At 38.1% G+C, this 21,736-nt stretch overlaps 1 protein-coding gene across 1 annotated transcript; it reads right to left on the reverse strand.

The window, feature by feature from the left end:
• Positions 1 to 113: 113 nt before the first annotated feature.
• atg2b (autophagy related 2B) lies at positions 114 to 21,670 on the reverse strand. The gene is made up of 43 exons (XM_023352664.1): positions 21,449 to 21,670; positions 20,400 to 20,801; positions 19,428 to 19,590; positions 19,163 to 19,315; positions 18,974 to 19,076; positions 18,246 to 18,405; positions 17,987 to 18,166; positions 17,780 to 17,876; positions 17,533 to 17,697; positions 17,085 to 17,236; positions 16,099 to 16,210; positions 15,753 to 15,996; positions 14,912 to 15,074; positions 14,712 to 14,804; positions 14,418 to 14,606; positions 13,612 to 13,885; positions 13,414 to 13,522; positions 13,144 to 13,345; positions 11,668 to 11,810; positions 10,815 to 10,972; positions 9,817 to 9,992; positions 9,578 to 9,728; positions 9,294 to 9,496; positions 8,858 to 8,938; positions 8,654 to 8,760; positions 8,479 to 8,571; positions 8,325 to 8,395; positions 6,538 to 6,614; positions 6,284 to 6,454; positions 6,059 to 6,191; positions 5,348 to 5,547; positions 5,036 to 5,265; positions 4,828 to 4,945; positions 4,096 to 4,287; positions 3,918 to 4,019; positions 3,757 to 3,835; positions 3,455 to 3,665; positions 3,303 to 3,372; positions 3,140 to 3,222; positions 2,912 to 3,033; positions 2,600 to 2,754; positions 1,765 to 1,914; positions 114 to 1,226 (listed from the first exon to the last, which is right to left on the reverse strand). The coding sequence occupies exons 2-43, from the start codon at positions 20,559 to 20,561 to the stop codon at positions 996 to 998; spliced, it is 6,228 nt and encodes a 2,075-aa protein (XP_023208432.1). The 5' UTR covers positions 20,562 to 20,801; positions 21,449 to 21,670; the 3' UTR covers positions 114 to 995.
• Positions 21,671 to 21,736: the final 66 nt, after the last annotated feature.

Consider the following 21,736-nt stretch of genomic DNA (forward strand, 5'->3'; position numbering starts at 1 on the left):
TGAAAAACGATGAGGAGTGACGTAAAGGCGTGATGAAGATGTGGCGTTTGTGTTTTACAAATCATAATCCAGTCTAACAGTTATGGCCCATAGTGCCATAAAAATGATGCACATGATCTGAACAGTTTATTTACCTTTAACCTATTTAATACAATTATTACATTACACTTATGCCCAAGAAAAAATAGTCTTCCCACATAAACAACAAAATATGCAAATCTAAAATGTGTGACACATATTATCACAACATCCATATCCATTCGTTTAAATAAAAACAGTTGATAAGACATAAGAGATGAAGATAAGTCATTTTTGTAAAAAGCTGCAACTAAAGGAAAACAAAATATTTAAAAGTGACTTTCTGAATAGCAGCTTTTGTGAAAATAGCACACCTTACAGTTCAAAATAAACCTGTGCAGCTGTACAATGTGTTTGGATTACCTTCCTGTTCATTTATTTGGACATGTAATCCTTCAAGTCACTTAAAAGTGCTTATTAAATAACTTTACACACCTTTGACACATTCGGTTTCAGTTCTTGTCTTAAATTTGCATGGATTACAAAGTTGGAATATTTACAGTAAATAACACATAACATGTAATAAATTAAACCTCATACTCTAGTTTTTGCTGACACTAAGTAGTAGTGGTAGGATAAGAACACTATCTGTAAACAGAGCTGCTTGAAAAGGAAGCTAATGAGATGACCTGTCACAATTCTGCTTTCTAATCTGACACAACTTATGCCAGATCAGAATGATATGTGGCTTGCACATTTAGAATTTATATAATCCATTTATTGAGCAAAACGGTGTACGCTGCTGATGACCATGAAGGCACTGTGAGGGAACTGTTAGCCGGATGGCATCAGATCACACTGCCACAGGATGAGACTGTTTTTATTTACACCAGAAGTCACTGCCAACCTTTCCTCAAGCACAAAAAAACGTTCCAGCCTGCATCTACTTTACAGTCATGGTTTCATAGCAGTAAGTATCACTCCTCCTCGTGCCTCCATTTCTGTGACTCCTCCTGACGCGCATCGGGGTGAATCTGGTTCCTCATCCCACCCAAGACGTTAGACGTGGCTTCAGTGGCCATGATGAGTGGCTTGACTACAGCTGGTGGCAGCTGGCGGAGGACTCCACCGACCGCTCCCGTCATCCCACGCTGCTCGTGCTCCCGCGTCGCCGTGTCATAAAGAGTAAGAGCAGTGTCTGTGATGCCCTGCGGGAGGAGACAGCATACAGTTCTCGTCAGAAGTTCACATGGGGTCATTACCCAGGATTAATATCATCTTATTGATGCTGTTCTTTCAGGGTGGAATGGAAAGATGTAATTTTTAGTGAATTTTCTTTGTTTTTATTTACTCATTTATTTCAAACTGGTTTTTAAAAACAGCAAGCAGGACAAGAGAAAACATGTACACACATAATCAGGAACAAAATAATTATCTTACCACTAGATATCTGTTTGAAAAGGAGTAGGAAGAAATGAACACTTACTTAATCCTACCCTTTATCACAATTAAATTAAATATATTACTTGCCAACTTTAATCCACACATGGTAAGAATTATACATGCAGGTTCAAAAATATACATACAACCCACAGAAATTTGCTTAAATGTTCTTTTTTTGATCCTGTGTGAACTAGAAAAAGTTCACAACAAACTGAAACTTGTGTTTCTTTTAAGTGTATGTAAACTTCTTTAAATTTAATGGTATAAATTCAAGAGGAATGGTAAGATGAGCTATTTGCTTACCTCTTTCACCACAGTGTAAGCTTTGGCTACACCTTCTCTCAGGTCCACAGGCTGATGAGCAAGGCCATAATGGGAGTACCGTTTTACCCTCTTTGTGTCTCTTTCGTCAGGTACTGGAGAAACCATGTCATAAGCTGTCTCAGCTGCTGCCTAAAGAAACAGAATTTGAACAAATATAAACAAAATAAATGTGTTTTTCCTTCCAGAAAATGAGATGCAAATGCTGTGAGATTTACTGGTAAGTGGTCTGTTTTTGAAGTTGAACTGAAGCAGAAACATTTGTTGAAGACTAGATCATATTGCAAATATCAGAATGTTGGAAAGAATAGTTCTTTATTAGCACTGAATTATTTGCTGGAAAAATTGTAGAATCTGAGAGCTCAGCTGAACACTAAAGTGGATGATGTCATCATCTTTATATGGAAAAAATGCAGTTTTTGCTCAAAAACATAATGACATCTAATGTTTGACGATGCTACAATGCTGAAGAATTTAATAACAACTCAATATGATGTGCCCTGTTTGAAATCTGAATGTTGTGTCAAGCTAAAAGTAAGGGGATTATTTTAAAAGATCATCTCATCTAGAAAACTCATCCTATTCACTTCTGTATCTATAAATAGTTTTGGAACAACAAATACATTTTAAAAAATGTTAAAAGAAAACAGACATGTCAACTATTTTCTGAAAAAGCTGAACATTTAATATTTGAGTTGCTGATATAGCAAAGTAGAAAAAAAAATTACAGAACAAGTCTGCTGACTGTAATTTTTTTTATAGTTTTCACATTATAATAAATGTCCTACTGGAGTGAAAGTATTCAGAACCAGTTTACCTGGATGGTCCGCAACATCCTGTTTGTGAGCTCCAAAGCAGCCATGGCTGTGGAGGTCCCGAAGGAGGCTGTGCCACGCTGAAATCCCCGGACTATCCGGCCGTCCTTTCTGTACTGCTCAATAGGGAGCCACACCAGGTCCCTCAGGCCATGAACTGAACAGAACAAAAGGTTCACTTAGATGTCATGTGAACAGAAATCCCCAAGTTATCCCAGCCTCAGAGGTAACATGCAAAAAAAAAAGCATTAGATGCCAGGGTAGTTGTATGAGGAACACATGGAAATGAGCTGGATCCAGAAGTTATTGCTCACCCAGTTTCACCAGAGTGTGAATCGGTGCCACACCACTTAGGATTCCTTGAAGCTGATTGGCCTTTATGTCATTTAGCCACTCATTTATTGCATAGGAAAACAGCTTGTCCACACCAAGTAATCTGAAACACAAAGAAGTGCCAGTTTAGTCTGAAAAATAGGCCATGGTCACAAAGGCAACACATGCAGCAATAGATCACTGTCTCATAAGATATTCAGGTAACACACCCTTGTCTATAGCAGAGCTGCCGTAGTTTTAGTTCTGAACAATTTAGCTGTGTCAGCCCAAAGATGATTCCTGCAAATGTTCCCTGAAACGAGATATTAACCCAATTATTAATAAAAATCATTTTAAGAAATCATTTATGCACTTTTGTGTCAGATCACATACCTGATCCATCGATACATGTTTCCCATGGTAATCCAGTCGAATTGGAACCTCACAAGTGAACCGAAATTCTCTGAAGAGAGAACACAGGATTAAACACGAACATTCTGTATTGCAATTATTTCTGGCTTAAAGTGTTTTTAGTTTCCACTGACCTGAAGAAGATCGGTTGGTCTGAAAAAGGAGAGGAAGAAGCTTCGGCATCATTTGCTACCTCCCTGCCTGACGTTGAGAAACTATTGATGCTGATCTGCCTCTGAGCAGGAACTGAAATGATCGGGGCTGGATCCTGGCTGCCAGCAGTCTGTTTGGAGAAGCTGCAGGAGATCTCTGGGGCAGCGACTTTCTTTGTCGTAACACAAACAGCTGTGGAAAGAAAAAGTCGAAAATAGTTATGAGCTGTGAAACTGTGTTAAAATGCACAACTGTACAAGTGCCAGTTGATTATCGGGCTTACTTTCTTCAGCAGGAGGGGAGAAAAACTCCACTTCATTTGCAAGATTACTAAAGAAATCCTTCAAGAAGAACAGCGCATCCTTTAAGAAAACCAAAAATAATGGGTTATCGAGTACGCTCAACATTTTTAACGTTGCAAACATCTACATCTGATTGTTATACCTGATCAATATTGAGGCGAAGAGGCATTAGAGAAACACGCAAGGAGCACTCAGGAGGCGCCTGGCCTGACTCGGGACACGTATGCAAAGCCTTAACTGTCAACTAAGAACAACAAGTACTCATGAAGTTCCAGGAATTCACAAACCTAACAAAGGTCATAGTGTGTTGCCAGTCTCACCATGTTTGAATGGGCTTTTCGAGGCATTTCCTTGCTAGAGTACAAGTATAGGAACTTGTTCATCTGTGAGGTAGCAAGTCTGTCCCGAATCTCCAAGTCCTGCACAGCAAACACCTGGCGGGACACTGGCTGGTCCATGGCTGGACGAGATGCTACAGGGGTCTGTGCGTACACCTCATGCTGAAATCTCACCTGATTTCAGCATGGAGAAGTTAAATACGGAGAAGTTAAATACTGAAGGAATTACCGTAACATTTAGAAAAAACAACGTGATTCTAATGAATGTGGGATGCACAGAAAGATTGGCTAGTGATCAACATCGGAAAGTTAAACATGTCAACTCTGATTATTTTGTCTTTGGTTTGAAATGTCTAACTGCAGAGCTGTGTAATATCGACTGCTCTCTCACACACAACTTTTGCCTCCAGTCACGCAATAAATAATTACGAATTGCATAGGTTGGTTAAAGCTCCGTTATAGATATAATAAATGAATCAAAGCTAGAATGATGCAGAACATACCTACAAAACAAGTCCCTGGTTTTAAAAAAAATCTATGTTTTGTTTTCCCACAAATATTTTTTTAAAATTTATCCAGAAAATAAAAAATAAATATGTTGTGCTTTTTAGTAGCTCAAAAGCACCTAACATCTGTATTCACAGGTCGAAAGTCAACCACAAATACTCTATAATAAACACTTGTTCATTAATAATAATAATAATAACAATTAACCTTGCTGAGTTGTATCTCCATCAGGACATCAGGGTTTCTTCCTCTTCCTCCTCCAATACGGCCCAAACTCTTCACTTGTCTAACTGGAGTTTGAGATGGGGAGCTATGAGGAGTAGATCTACAACACACAAGGAGGAACAAAAATCTTAGAGCACATGCTTCCTACCCTTTGTACAAATTTTGAGAGAAACCAACAAGAATGGCTCACCCCCGGCTTCGAGCAGGTGAAGCAATGCATGCTGAACTCCCAAAGTCTTTTCCTCCATAAAGATGCCAGATGACAGAAATCTCCCTAATGAGGTAGCGGACCTCTGGGATGGGAAAATTCATGGCTCCACGACTGGAATCATTCCCTTCCAAAGGCTGACTGAAGTGATTGTCTTTGATTTCAACTGGATCCAAGGTGAGCTGCTTTACCACAGGCTCCTGGTCTTGATCCTATAACACAAACACCCTAAAAGTGAAGCAACACACATTTTACATACAAAAAAGGAAAACATTTGAGTCAGTAATTCTTTACCTCTCCTCTGGAATCAGGAGTTTCCAAAATGCAAAAGTCATCCGTCTCTTGGGCCAGGTTGGGCGCAGGCGTAATGAGCGGAGAGGGAAGAATGGGGTACGTGGGACTTGTATCTTGGCTTAAATTCCCACTCTCATCAGGGAACAGGAACAGGTCTGAGCGGGGTGGGTCGTGGTCATGAGTCTCTTCCTCATAGGAACCTATATATAGTTAAAAATGTAAGCAAACAGCGAACCCATCATGCTAATCAAACTGGAAAAAAAAGGTCCTTAGGTCGTTGTTTCTGCACATTTTTATGCAGAAAATAGGTGTCTCGACCTTTTTTGGAGAGAAATACTATTAGAGTATTTATAATATAGACTTTAAACTTTTCTACATTTTGTCACATTAAAACAACAAAATCCAGTGATATCCTTAACTTCTTACTTTGTCTGTAAATACAGACAACACAATTGTGTCATTTAACAAGGTGTCATTCTGCTTCCACTGCAGAAATACTATTTTCTCTTGGTTTACCACATAAAATCTAAGAACATAAACATTATCACCATTTTCTTACAATTTAAAGCCTTAACTAGCAGTTCCAGTTTAAATCAAACCACATACTTATTAGCTAATCTGCAAATTAATCACTTATTTCTATACAATGATATTTTAACAGTAAACCACTACATTCTCAATGAATTTTCTTTAACAGAGAAAAGTCTGAACCATTTTGTTGCGGGCACGGCACTTGCTGCCCGTCCGTCTCCTCCATAGCTTCACTCATCAGGTCCTGCAGAATCTGCAGCTCATTCTCAGCAAGCAGCGGGATCTGAGATGTCGGTCTGCTGGGAACCTCCGCCTGTCAAAAAAAAAAAAAAAAATCATTAATTTAAGATATTTGTTTTAAACATTTTGCTTTTGTATAGCAGCAGCTCAGGAGTTGAATGTCACCTTGTTTTTTTGTGTGGTGTTGTTGCGCTTGGTCTCCGGTTCCTCTGGGGGCATCAGGTCCCCATAGCTGGCCACATACTGGATGAGGTTCATCAGGGCAGCGCAGGAGTCCGAACACGTTCTGATGTGGATCACATCACTGGAGCAGCGCAGCTCAAATCTGGGCTCTGACTATCACCCCACAAACAAAAACAAAACAAAGATCAGACTTTCTCCTTTCAGTGAAAAATCCTATTTAGAGTTGATAAACTTACCAATTTTCCATCTGCTCCAGGTTTGACAGCTGTAATCCTCAGCTCTAGTGTCCCCATGTCTACAACCTGAACATAGTCTGTTATATAAATGAAACAATGATCAGAACAGTAAGCAAGAAACATTTAAACACAATATTTTTTACACAAGAATGTATTCTTTACTAAGACATTACTGCAAATATACTGTATCTGCTGAGGTCAGACTTCAACTACAAAACCAGTGATGGATGAAAACAGCAATTAATGATGAACAAAGAAATATATGACGGATAGGCCTGTCACGATAGCAAATTTTGCTGAGCGATTAATTGTCTCAAAAAATTATTGCGATAAACGATAATATTGTCTGAAGACCTTTTTACACTGATTTAATAGAAATGACGTAATAATGCATGTGATTTCCTGCCAAAGATAGATACACTTTATTTTCAAAAGAATATTTAACACTGGAGCTGATAAACTAAATAAACAAAACAACCAAAAACAAAATGGATTCTCAGTCTCCATTAACAAAAAATGTACTTGATAAAAACTAAACAACATAAAGCCAAAGTGGAAATAAATACTGCATTCAACCAAAAGAGTGCAGATTATGAAGTCTGTATATTATGTTGCCCTTCAGTAATAATTAGATTTAAATAGAGAAGATGGGCACATCGACTACCTGATGCAATAATTCACACTACATGATTTTTTGCTCCTATTTTTCCCCTTACAACAATCTTAGACCTTTGGTCTTCCTAAGGTTGTGTGGTGTGTTACGGTAGATCCTCGTTGCCGCTCCGATCTAAATCAGGGGTTTTCCTCGACTGGGAGCGTTAATGCAGTCTGTTAAATGTGACAGGTAGCCAATCAGAAAGCGCGGATTCTCCTCCGTGTTTTCTGAGGGGAAATTACGTCGGGGAATCCCAAACAGCTGACACGGCGCAACCCGAAGTCCAGCGGACATTGGAGATGATATGTGGAAACAACATTAATGTTTATTCAACATGCAAAGAATATAGAAATGACAAGAGGAGGAATTGGAGCGAAATTGCTACCGCAGTTGATAAACCCGGTAACTTTTCAGCTGTTCTTCCTTACGTGATGTAAATAGGTTCTAATGATTTTCATTCAGTCAGGACTTTACGCTGACACTAGCCACATGCATTGCAGGTAGATTGTAGTACAGCATTGATTAATGCCTGACTTTAAAATTAGTTAACTGAACTTGTAGCCATTATTTTGTGCCCATTGTTGGAAACCACACGGCAGGACCGAACCCGATCGAACCGTTATACCTAGGATTTCTGTCGGCTAATGTGTGGTCTGTCAGGTTTTGAAAATGGGCCGACAATCGGCTGACAGCTCTAAGATCGTGTAGTGTGCGCTGGGCTTTACACTAAGGAAATGAGGAAGGGAGGAGTCAGTGGAGAGCACCGGAGTTGAGCCTTTTTTCATTCAGTGTCATCAACAGAAAGAGAAAAAGGACGGAAGAGACGATAATGCGATAATGCCGATAATTGAAATGACGTCGATAGTTTTAATTTATCGTACGATTAATCGATTTATCGTTTATCGCGACAGGCCTAATGACGGACAAATAATATCCAAGGATATTGCTGCATGTTCGGGCAGACGGCTTTATGGAGAAAGGACAAGCTGATGGGCAGAACATGTAGACAATAGGAATGATATCTTGTACTCTAATTTTCTTTTTCCAAATTTTGCCAGGCCAAACTAAATCAAGAGGAAATAAATATCAAGAGGAAGGAGTCCTAAATGTTGACAAAAACAAGTCAACTTACCCCGCGCAAGATTAACAGAAACCATATTATTCTTGTCCGAGAGGAACAGAGCAGCTTCATCCAAAATTATCCTGCAAGAAAAATTCTTTAAAACCTTGTTTTTTGAAACTGATTTAAATAAATATTTCTCATATAACTAAGAAAGCAGCCAAACCTTAAGGTTGAAGATGAATTGTCCAAGGAGACGCTGCTGGAGATGCTAAATGTTTCTACAAACACCAAAGATCTGAGTGGCAGGTAGAGAGGTCTGACAAGATAAAGATTGTTCTGTTAATATACTTTACTAATAAAGACATGTTTATTAGCAGTCAGTGTGAAATCTGCTTTACCTGTAGTCTAATGAGCAACTCCAAAGGTGTAAATGTAGAGTGGTGACAGACATGGGAGGGGCGTAACCCAACACAGGCTCAGCCGAAACATTCAGAAAGTCAACAATCTATGTCAGAAAAACACAACTTATTTCATTTAATGTCTGCCAGTCTAAAGAAATTTGTGAACATGGCATGTGATTTTTTTTTGTTTGTTTGTTTTACCTGATCATACCAGCCCAGATTAGGTGGCACCACTCTGTGCTGCAGTGTGGCTCCTCTCACTCCAACAGCAACCAGAAACTCCTACATGGGCAAAAAGCAATGCCACTGAAGTGAGAATATTTCACTTAAATATTCCACAAGTTAAGAAACTTTTTAAAGACTATTTTTTATTTAAATTAAACACATTCTGTCCATAGCAAATTATATGTGCTTATATTACTTCACATTGAAAGCATGTTTTCAGTTCTGGTTTATGATTTAAGTGCTTTTAGAATAGGACAGAAATATTCTTTACTGTCCCACAGTGGGAAAATTCAGGCATCACATCAGCAAGTTAAGGTAAGTGGGAGCATGCAGATTAACAGTAAGATTAAAAACCTTAGTGTACGATAGTTCATACTGGGAGGTTTCAGGAGAGTCAATCTGAATGTCTGACCTTGAGGTTGCGTTCTGCACTCTGTGATGAGATTTTGACAGCGACCGACACCATGCTCCGGGCCTCCAGACCGATACCATCCGAGGGGGTCGAGGACCTTTCTGAAAAAGTCTCTGATTGGTAGACAGTCGGCTCCAGCCAGTGGGGATGTGTCCTGCACGGCAACTTGATGTCTAAGACATTGATGCCTCCATCTAGGAGTCCTGGGTGGATTAATAAATATTAAATATTTACAGTAATATTCAATAAACTTAGTAATAAGGAGAAATTATATAAAGTGGTACCTTGCTGGTACATGCAAACGCTGCTGGTGTGAAAGCAAATGTAGTGTTGGTCCTTGAAGCCTTCATACTGAGTGACGCTGAACAAAACAGCATTTTTCACCTCAATCCAGAACTCCCCATGTTTGTTTTTTAGTAAAGATTTATCTTCTTCCTGAAAAAAAAATAAAACAAACTAATGAAGCACATATAAAAAGTTTTTAGAGCTGGTTGATTTGAAGACAATATCAAGCAGATTTTACCTTGGAGTTTGTCTGAAGCGCCACTAACCCATGATTAACAGAGAGGATGACAGAAAAGAGGCTCTGGGAGGTTTTGCTGTGCGCTTTGGGCTTTTTCTTCTTTCGAGATCTGAAGCCCAGATCCGAGGCAGGAGAGTAGTAATGCATAGTCTCCTCCTCTGAGCCACTGGTCTCCTCTGAAAACAAGGAGAGATGGTTTGGACATGATTTCATAAATCATGAGATACTGAAAAATCATATACAAAACAAAGGAAATTCACTGAAAAAAGACTGTTTGAAATCAATAGCACATGGTATCAATTATTACTGTTATTAATAATGTTTTGTGATGGTTTTCTGTATTCTACAGAAGGGGCAAGGCAAAGTAAAGTACAACAAAATTTTATGTTTTGAAAAGTCTCTGACACACATCCTATAAACTTGACTGTTCCAATAATAAAACACTAATTAAGAAAAAAAATCCCATCTTTTTAATAACATTTTTTAACGTTAAAAAAAATATATAAGGCAACCTTTATTTCAATTAAATAGATCAATAACTCATTGAGCCATTAGGAATAATATTCATTACACTGAAACAATCCAAGCAAATCGTGTTAAGGTTAATGACTTTTCTGCTCAGGTTAAATGCTTAAATACAATATACAAAAATAATTGCTAAAATATGTTTTCGCCAAGTTTTCAGAAATTTAGTAATTAGAAATAATTTTGGTAATTCTAACTAACCTGAAACAAGAAAACTGCAGTATGATTTAAAAATGTGTTTGCCTTTTTACAAGGTGCATGGAAATATCTGCTTCCAAATTTAGGCTTTTAATTAAACTTTAGATTACACTTTATTACAAAACTGCAGTTTGAATATCAATAACTGTAAAGGACTTTGTACAGAAATCAAGAAATTTCTAAACCTTGAAAACACCTAAATAAAATTCAAGCATTTCAAAGGATGTCAAGTACCTATAAGAACTCTGAATATGAGACGGGTCATTTATTCTTACCTTCAGGGCCAGTAGAGCGAAACTGGCTGAAACTGTCTTTGGAGTATGCATTAATCAGCTGGCTGGCAACAGAGAGTCCAACTCCATACGGCATGTTTTCTATGGTTTCCACTGGGGACGGGGCCGTGGGTTCCCACAGCAGAAGGTCATTGCTTATTCTAGAACATGGAGAATGCATGTTTTATTTCATGAAACTGTGCACAAAACACACAGTGCAGGCCACAGTTATTGGTACGCATGATGAAGATGTGCAAAAGCCTTATAACAGATAGATTTTTCATTGCTGTGGTGCAATTTTACAATGCAAAATCAACCCATAATCTGAGAACATAAATTCAGTGGCAAAAACAAAAATCATTGTACCTAATAATCAATTGTTAAATAAACATTGAAGGTTTTTTTATTATTGTGTCAAGTTATTTCTAGAAACTTCTAATTAGTAGTTTATGACTTTCTGTTCCTCAGGGGTTTAAATATGATGTGACTCAAAGGCCCATTAATTTTAACCACTGAAGTGGGTGAGGACTGAAATAATACACAGTGAGGAGGATGTTAAGGGAATTAAAAGATCTCCGAAAGTTATTTTTATCTTTACTGCAGCAACAAGTAGACACATGCCAACAAGTTGTTTGTAAAAGATACAGAAAAAAAGTCTTGTCTATTCTACAATAACATGTAAACACATGTGGTTTTTAACTTGAAATGTGTGCTGTGATCAGATGAGACTAAGATTTTGTTCTCTGTTGAAAAACTTATGCAGATAAGAGAATGGAGATGCTGTTAAGATGTTTTAACTACCAGTTAATAACAACATCTGTCAAGTTGTTGTGTTTATTTTTAATAAATGATGAACCTGTTGTGTAGTTTTTCATAGAAAGTCTTGCCGGGCAGTGCCAGCTGCACATTAGGGAAACACAGCTCCAGGATGAAGCGAGAGTTGTTCATGGTTTTTTCCTGGAACTCCGTCATTTCACCAACATCACCAGGAATGATCATCTGCAAACAGGGAAACACATTCATCTCGTCACCACCTGCTTTGTCCACAGATCAGATTTGCAAAACATGTTCCTCATTTGCGTAAGAATTCATCAGTCAAACATGTTAATATATTGACCAGGGAATATCCTCGCTCCATGATGCAAATTTCTGCACCTGGATAAACCCACACCTGCCCCTCAAATGTTAATATTAAATCTTTGGAACATGCAACAGAGTGAAAAAGTAGATTTTTGTAGATTTTACTTTATGTTAAACAAAAATGGTGTTTAAGGTCTAGCACAGATGTTCTGTTATTTGCACTTTAAAACATACATGCAGCTTCTAAAGTGAGGTACCTTAAATATAGCTTTACCATGTTCACATATATTAAAAAGTTAAATCCAGATTTGGCCTTTAGTTATCTACAACAAAAAATTCAGATTACAAACAGAAAAAACAGAAGTCTTCCTATTCCTGTTGGAGAGACAGATAGGAAGACGGTTACAGATGTTCTATAAATAACTCCGATTTTTTTTTACATTTAACTCGGCTTGTTTTCTCTTAAAATCTTTACTGCATTTAATGTTTTCCTCAAGAGAAGAAAAACTTTTACATGATTCTTGTTCGAGATTGACATGACCCCTAGTGGTGATGGGGAAAACTGTTAGAAAAAATAAATCCTATAACTTCACCCGCCTCCTCCTCAACAATTATTACAAAATATTTCATGAACAATAGAATCTAGCACTCAGCAGACTGTTCTAATTTCCTGCTATGCTATGGGAAAAAACTATTATAGAAAACTATTTAAAACTATAATTTTAAAAGTGTACCATATTCTAAAGTGTTTACAATGCAAACATTACACTTGACAAGCAAATGTTATTGTAGCAAAAGACAAATTTTAGAAACATGGCAACCCTACATGTTGGTAATTATTATTCAAAGAAGGTCAATGGATAAATTTGGTTTGGACTTTGACTGGGCCATTCTAAAATTCCAAGACGGCCCTGTGTTCAAAGTCATTATGACTGTAGTTGTTTTTTACTGACTAGAGCATCTTAGTCCACATATTTGTGGCATGTGAAAACTGCAAACAGGACTTTTTATTAAAGAGGTGGGTTATGAAGACAGTGTGTTGCACTACATTGTAATTAGAGGGATCAGATTATACAAAGTTAAAAAAAATTAACACTTCTGCTCTAGGCCATGTTGGTTTTTCACATAAAATCTACATAAAATACAATTTAGTCTGTGTTGCTAAAGAAACCAAACTGGGGAAAAGCTCAAGGAACATGAATTTAGACATGATGTAAGAATTATGATTTGTTGCACTTCACTTCTGACTCACCTCCTCAGTCTCATACATAACCTTGCGTGAAGAAAAGGGCGACGGCTCTGGTTTCCCAAAGTCACACACGTCCTTCAACGAATGAGCAGCCCCTTCCTCCTCCTCTTCCTCAAGTGAATGATCCTCAGCCCCTTCATCATCTTCAGCCGTCACACGCTCCAGTATTGAATGGACCGTGGTGGGATTCATCTTCAGGACAACCCTGCTCAGAGGAATTATCTGTCACTACAAATCGGAGTTCAATGGACTCGCCGGTTCGTGTGAACGTACCTTGGCCAGTCAAACTTTACACTTTCAGATGTCATCATGTCTCCTTCCATGTTGTGGGAAACCCTGAGGAAACGGGCAGCGGGTTGATCCGGCTCCTCCTGGAACTTTCCTGCACCATGACAACAACACCAAGTCAATGGCCGTTTCATAATCACATTTTCACAATCACATTTTCTTTCTGTCTGACAAAAGACGAACCAGTAAGTTCCTTGAAGGTGAGCTCCATTTTGGTTTGGTTGGGTGAGCTTCCGCCCATGAACTCGGTTTTCACCTCCAGGTCTTCCAGCTCCATAAGCAGAACTTCTTTCTGCAGGGACTTCTTGAACCAGGGGCCTCTCTCCTGATCTGAACGCAGGTCGGGGATAGGGAAGCGCACAGAGAGGCCGAGAACCGGAGCATTCACTGTCAGTGATATGTGACAGTTGGAGGGAGTGTGGGTGTCGTCCAGGAAAACCTCTGCAAAGGCTTTGTGCTGAAAATGATTCAAGAAATCCATGTTTCAGACAAAAATAATAATAATGCAACAAATTATTATACAATTAGTATACAATAATAGCATCCCTTTCTTTAATCCTACTCTTCCATCTTTAAAACTGCATTCCTCCCCTCAATCCATCCATGTTTCTAAAAGTTTCACATACTTCCTTCCATCTGTGTGTCCTGTTTTCTTCCTCCCTTTACTTTCCTCTTTTACTCCATCATCCATTTAGTCCATCATTCGTACAATTCTTTCTCTACTTTTCTTTTCTTTACTCACTTCCCATGTCCTCCCTCCATCTTTTCCTTCCTGCTTTTTGAAAGTTTTATGTTTTGAACCTGATCACAATACATATATCAAACTAAAAAAGGGAATTGTATCACTGAAAATCTGGGCTGGTATGTGCTGAAAATGTGTAAGAAGGCTGATGTAATGGTATGATCTTTTAATGTTAATACAAAACAATTTTATAGTTACTTTTTAATGAACATCAAACCGGTTAATTCAATAAACATCTACAACTTACCAAACTGATGTGTTTGTTGTAAGATGTGTACAAGTGGGAGGCCATCATCTCTGTGGTCGCTAATTTCTGAGGCTGCAGCAGAGAGTTGAGACGGTCGACGATGCTGATGTCCAGCTCGGAGCGTACAGGACCCAGCTCCACCCGTATCTCAGCTTTCCTTGGTATTGTGCTGAGACGAACCTGGCCTGCCTGAACAGAACAGCAAACAGCGAGCTAGTGTGCCATGCAGAAAAGGTATTGCATGATAAAAGTGGGATCTAATTTGTTAATTTATTTATGATTAAAGGTGAACACCTGAGGGCCTCTGCGCTCAGCCAGTTTGTACAGTAAGTGAAGGCAGGTGGAAAGGGATGCTTCATCACTGACTGGGGTCTCAAATGTTAAGAGCTGAGGTGTGACAGAAAAAAAAAATTAAAATCTCTTCCAAACTGAAGCTTTGCCTGTCCTATATCGGCAGTGTTCAAACAAGAGGGAAAGAAAAGCTTAATACTGACCTCAGTGTACTGGATTCCTCTGTGGTTTCCACCAACAGGAGGCTCAGAAGGAAACAGACATTCGACAAACTCCATCTGGCTCAGGGAGATGTCAGTCCTGAAAGTCCGCAAGTTTGATCCCTGACAGTGCTCGTAGTTTATCTTCAAACCCTGGCCAACAAACCTGCAAACATTGGTCCATGTTATGTACACAGTCATTGATCTAGTACAAGGCTGTTCAAAGTGAGGCCCCGGAACCATTTGCAGCTCCTGGACTGATTTTGTGCGGCCACACTGACCACAATTCAAGAAGAATTAAATAAAGAAAAAAACACAACTTTTAAATTAAAATCTACTTACAAAAATCTTAGATGCAACACAAAATTATCATTTTTGGTTTCCTATAGTTGTCATGGTAACTAGAACTACATCTACTCATTGACTTATGCTCTAAAGTACACCAAATCTGCTTTTAACTATTGTATTAAAACTTGGGTAAATAAAACAAGTGTTTTCAAATAACGTCTGACCTAGATCCTGTTTTCATTGCGGAAAATAGACACAAAAAAAAATTCCGTTTTCTTAATTCGAGCTCAAAAAAAGCAAATTGGATGACTTTCATTCAACATGGAAAACATCCACAAAACCTTTTGAAGTTTTGGATCTACGATTTAGTTTCTTCCAAAAAGTAATCTGATTACTTTCTGTTTAATTAAAACAGTTCATTCTTAGTTTAATGTTGATTATGGTAGGTAAAAAAATCCCAACATATTTTGGCCCACATGAAAAAAAAAGTTGGACACCCCTGATCTAGTTAAAAAGGCACTTTAGACCATTACAATTAACTGTAAACAGTGTTTACCTTAGATGATCATGGGGACAAGCCTGATCAAACATTGATCGAGACCGAAGGAAAGCATCTGGAGAAAGCTGGCCCGGGCCTTGTGCGCTGAAAAAATGTCCAGCTAGGGGTCCAACTGGGCTGGGGGCGGCATGTGGCGGTGGCAGCGGGTCAATGTGGAGGACAGAGACTGCAAAGCCACTCAGTGACAGCTTTAGCACCAGCTCTGGTCTTGATTCATCACCGTGTGTTTTAGACGAATGGGCTGAAAATGTAAAACAATTATTATTGTTTCATCTTTATCTTGCTTTTTCAGATAAAGCAATGAAAAAAAATGGCTGTGTCTAATTATTTAAAGCATGCTTACAGGTTTGTCTCGGTAGTTTCTGAGGGAGCTGTGAATCCCGCGACTGGGCAGAGGATTCACTCGTCCGTTTCTCTCGTTGTCGCGGTACATCCATGTAGTCATCCCACATAGCCTGAAAGCACAGGCAGATGCTGAGAATAACATCCTAATGCAACAATCTTAAAGTGGATTTCTGTGAGTCATTTCAGAATCCAGGTAGTTCTTGACAATTAAAAAAAAATCAGTAATTTATTGAGAAACAAATTTTTAAAGTAGGTTTTAAGAGTCAACCAGACAAACAACATGGCATAACAGACACTTTATTAGCTGGAGAAGAGGTTGTAATGTAAACAGAACCATTAACTTGATTTTCATTATTTTTTGATTGCACTGAAATATATTTAAGATTAACATATTGCTAATCGAGAAAGATACATTTTTAATCCATGAAATCCTGCAATCCTTAAGGAAATTCAGTGTTTAGTTTATGACAATTTTGAAAATAAATCTAACGCATTATTACTAGGGATTTATTACTAATTTTATTTTTTTCTTTAAGATTGCATTTAAAGAGAAGTTGTCTTAGAAGCTGGTCTTTCAAGTTAAACCCGTAACCTGGTAATTAGCAAAACTATTCCATATAGAAACAAATATAAGGATAATTTCAATAGATGGATAGGTGAACGGATAGAAGGACCTACAGATGAATGCATGGACATATGGATAAATGGACAGCAAAATAGATGAATGGACTGGATGGATTGATACAACCTTTAGACAATGGGAACAGAAATAATGACCGGAAATACTTTTTCCCCCCACACACTACTGATTTTCCATTTATATCTAAACTTGTGAAATATTTCAGTCAAATTCCAGACAAATAGACCGCATAGGAACCCTGAGGATCAAGCTGACCACTAAATAAACCTCAAATTACACCAAGTTCCATGTGCTCAAAAACACTAAACAAGAAGATCAAAGTTTGATTAGTGTGTGGGACTCACTGCTGTATTTCCAGATGGAGACTCTCCAGGTGAGGCAGAGTAGTTGCTGTTGAGAGACAAGTCCAAGTCAACAGTGGGCGGTTCTCCGAGAGGAGGGAGGGACGATAAGCTGTGAGACATGTCCATGTCAGCCATGGAGAAGAACACATCATCTACAGCAAGAAGCAAAACAGGTTTTATTAGACACAATGTTGTTTCAATCTGTTTCAGACTCATTTATATTCAAAAGTCCAACCTAACTTAATGAAAAGTTTTCGATTATTGTTGTGAGCTTTTTGTGACCAGAAGCTAAAACCATTCTTCTAGGATCCAAAATACACACTGGTGTTTCCATTTCTAAACAAAATATGACATCTGAAATGAATCAAATGCAAAATGAGGTGGATCATACTGTTTGAGCTGTATGTTACTGTCATAGAATATCAAAGAGATGACATTTTGTTCCAACCTCGACTCGATACAGTTCTGGTGGTCTGGCTGTCGAAAAGGTCTGGGTCTGTTCCTGGAACAGCGGTGTCTTTCTTCAGACATCGGTTCAGCTCCAAATGGAGACGATACTCATCCTCTTGTTGCATGGGACGATTTTTTCTGTCCTTATTCCATTCTTGTGCACCTTAATGTTAAGATCAGGAATTATTTTTAAACAGCTCATTTTTGTGGAGATTGTTTCAGGCAGTTACCATCTATGTTCTCACCTCCTCCAGAAAAAGCTCCAAATAAATCCAAGAGTAGATGGACTTGGCGTGGGGAGAGCAGGATAAGCAGTTTATCAATGTGTCCAACAACATCCAACTGAGAAGAAATACCACCAGAATAACAGAAGTATTAGCACTACTCCAATTTAAAAAATACATAATAAATATCAATAATTTATTTATAATACTGATTTTTTGCTAATTTACCTTTGCACCAGGCAGAGCTAGGTTGTTTTTCAGAGTGAGGGACAGCTCAATTTTACCACTGAGGCTTCCAACCTGCACAGTCTCAAAGGGGGTTATGGAGGACAGCGGCTCTGTAAACTGTGGATGGGGCTCACATATAATTTTGGGATTCCAACTGGGGGAAAGTTTTGGCTCGGTTTCCTGTAAAATAAGAGAATTCTATGTTAAAAACAAGAACAAAAAAATGCTTTCTGGGAGCTGAAATACTGGAGGCACCAACCGGAGGGGTGGGTGAGGATCTGCAATCGCGAGACACGACTGAGAACTCGTCCCAGAATACAGTGATTCCTTCCATCTGCATATTTTTATGTGCGAATGTGGTTGGCTGATGCACATTTACACTTGGACTCTCTTCCCCCGTTTCATCGCAGTAAACAATCCTGAACAAATGTACAAAATATTCATATTCATTTTCAGATTTATTCATTTTCCTTGAACAATCGTGTTGTTACAACCTGAAGCTGGGTTATATTGGATTTTATATGACAAACCAACATAATTGAGATTAAGCATAATTGAGATTTTTTAATCCAGTTAAATACGGAAAAATGGTGGAAGAAGATATTAAAAGTATTCACGAGTAAAAATGACTCAAACTCCAAATAGGAATCCAATCCAGAACCTGTGATTTGAAAATTGTTGTTAAGACGTTTTGGCAAAGAAGAATAGGCAAACAATTACATGAAAATACTTTTTACAAAGAATTACGTTTGGTGGTGAATACAACTACATTTTTACACTTTTATTTATACAAGCCTTTAAAGACCATGTATGATTTTCCTTCTAATGATACACTACATAGTGTTGGTCTATCATGTAAAATAAATCCAGTTCATGAAATTATAAGTTTATGGTTGTAATGTGATGTACTGTAGAAAATTTCAAAAAGTGTGGATACTTATTTAGACTTAGGAAATATCATTGTGTGTCATTTATCCAGTTACTTACTTCCTGATTCGAAGTTCAAGTGCAATTCCAGTTTTAGAATTTTCTGGAATGTGTTCGACTCGGAGAACGGTATCCAAAAACGTCACTTTGACTCGTCTCAAAACTGCATCAAAATAGAAAAAAAAAATTACGTCACCGTTTTTGTATTTTTCACTAAACTTGCTGATAAAGAGTGGAGATAAAACATACCTGTTTCTATTGTCTCTGCAAACTTCTCCAATCCTTCGAAAGGCTGAAAGCTTTCTCCCATATCATCAGTGAGTTTTTGGCTCAGGCATTCCTTGGCGAGCTGCATACTGCTCGTCATAAAACTGGACCAGTACATGGGCTCAGTGCCAGAAGCTGGAGGAACAACAATATTTTCACATGTTTAAATATGGCATGTTTACTTAACTTAAGCCCCTTCCTATTTCAGGCATATGGTAAAGGTAGACACAAATCAGCATCTCCTTACCCGCTCTCGGTCTTGGTCTTAGCACCATCTCCAAACCCTTGACCTCCAGGGCACAGTTTTCCTGTAGCAGCGCTGCCCATGGAACGGTCAGAGATATCGTCTGGATGAACCCTGCGATTACCTCGAAGGGAGCATCCGCCGTCTCCAGGAGCTCATTGAGAGACTACAGGACAAGACGGAAAGCATTTTTAGTTCCAGTAGAAGACATGCTGGCAGAGATCGATTTCCAGTTTTCTTTGCTAATTCCACTTTTTTTCTAAATACTGTAACACATTAAAGGCAAGATTTGCTGCATATAATAGAGATATCAATATTGATTCCAACTAAAAATTGAGAAATTATATTATATGATTATTCCCATTTTTACCAGAGTTTTATTAACTATAGAAAACTGTATCAAAGAACATTCTTTTGACTGATGCATTTATAGATCAAAAATAGTGTCTGTTTATAATTTTCACTCATTTTGGTGTACACAAAACCACATATATCTCATTATCTGCCCTGCCAATAACCAGTCAAAGCTATTTAAGAAACATCTGATTTTGATCTCCAGCTGACTCATTGGTGCATCTTATTTATTTTACATTATTGTAAAATTATTACACCATCATTTGAGTTATTTTGCCCTCAGGACATAAACCCTCATATTTACTCACCAGCAACAAACTAAACATTTCGGTAATACAATTTTTTTTAAATTTGTTTTTAATTCCATTTATAAAAACTGCTTGTTTCATATGGCCAAAATTTCTTGTAGATTAGTGAAAAATAATACAAATGTTCTCTGATTTACTTTTAAGTCATTTGGAAATAGTGCCGTGGCAAGTTTGAACAGATTTACCTCAGCTACTTTATATGTAAACATTGCATCTCACAGTCAGTATGAACTCATTACACAATGTAACACTTGGGTTCCATAATTCAACAAAATAAATGCTCTTAAAACTGTAAATTTAACACAACACATACCCATTTATCCAATGGTACTTGTGCAAGGGACCCAGTGCCTTGATAAAGATCAAGGCTGAGCTGATCCAAGCTTAGTTTCTCCTGCAGAAAATTCCCCAGGTACCGATGAAGGAGGTACCTGCAGGCCCGCTTTTTGATGGACTCTGAAAATGGCCAGGGCATCTTAACTTGTTGGTTGAACAGTGCGGTGGTAACAAAAGTGGCTGTGAGACTGTGGAGCTGCTAAGTTGAGGTTATTCAGACAGCTGTGAAGGAATCAATGATGTTACAGTTGTGTCATCCTTTTGATGTAAGGTCCTGAACAAATGTGAGCTCAAACATCCTTCACATCCCAATATCTGGGACACGCTGGAGGATGTGTTGACACTATGTGGGAATTGATCCGACTCCAGTTTGCTGCACCTACAGAAAGGATACACAGAAGACACCCCCCTCCATTTGTAATTGGAAACCAAAACATGTGACTTGACACAAATAAAAAAAAAAAAAGATAACAAGAAGTTTTGTCTGTTGATACTTTGTACATTTACTAAACTGCTCCAGATCGAAAGTGAAATAACATTTCTAAATAAGCGTAAAGTATTTTAACGTTGTGAGTATAAGTAGTCTCCTTTCTCAAACTCATATCTGCTTGCGAAATAGCCGTGAGCGTCACAGAAATAAAAATAAAAATCTCTGTCGGGCCTTAGCATGTCCACAAAAACACAGCTGTCATTGACCGACCGGACATGTGCTTTAACTACCGGTTAGACAAAAGCAAGTCATTAAGCTAGCTGATATTTAGCAGCCTATTAGCATAGTGGATACACTGAAACTGCAGCATTCACAGCCTTCATAGCCGGCCGGTTGCTAACGTCAAGCTAAGATTGTAGCATTGAGCTAGTTAGCAAGCTAGCTAAGATAAAACCAAACATTTCTTCTTTTATCAACACTTTAACGTTACATTCATAACTACATATATACCCAATGCAAGCATAACAATTACACATGCTAAAGGTTAAGCATTTAATAAGCTAAGAATGATTACATTAAAGCAGCACGCAAGTTACCTTCTGATTGAGTTGTTTACAAACACTTTCATGACTTCGCACCAATGGACAATGCTGCATTCGAAAACTCCTCGGAAATAGAATATTCAAACTCAAAAAATGATGTTTTCATGCTATAGAGTAAATGAAAGGATTGCATTGTCCATAAATTATGGGTTAAACACTGTTGTTTGTTGATTGGTTGGTTTAAAAATGTATTATCCTAATTTTTCACTCAATTTGTTTGCATTCTCAATTGTCAACTGCTTGTGAATGCAGCATAATCACGATCACACTCAGGGGTGGGAT

The sequence above is a fragment of the Xiphophorus maculatus genome, chromosome 19 (genome assembly GCF_002775205.1).
Source record: "Xiphophorus maculatus strain JP 163 A chromosome 19, X_maculatus-5.0-male, whole genome shotgun sequence".
NCBI lineage: Eukaryota > Metazoa > Chordata > Actinopteri > Cyprinodontiformes > Poeciliidae > Xiphophorus > Xiphophorus maculatus.

Excerpts from the sequence above, each read along its gene's own strand:
- atg2b (XM_023352664.1), bottom strand. The coding sequence starts at position 20,561 with ATGCCCTGGCCATTTTCAGAGTCCATCAAAAAGCGGGCCTGCAGGTAC. Across the intron at positions 17,237-17,532 it reads CAGAACTGTATCGAGTCGAG|ATGATGTGTTCTTCTCCATG; the intron begins GTTGGAACAAAA and ends TTCTTGCTGTAG. Across the intron at positions 8,761-8,857 it reads ATCTGGGCTGGTATGATCAG|ATTGTTGACTTTCTGAATGT; the intron begins GTAAAACAAACA and ends TTTCTGACATAG.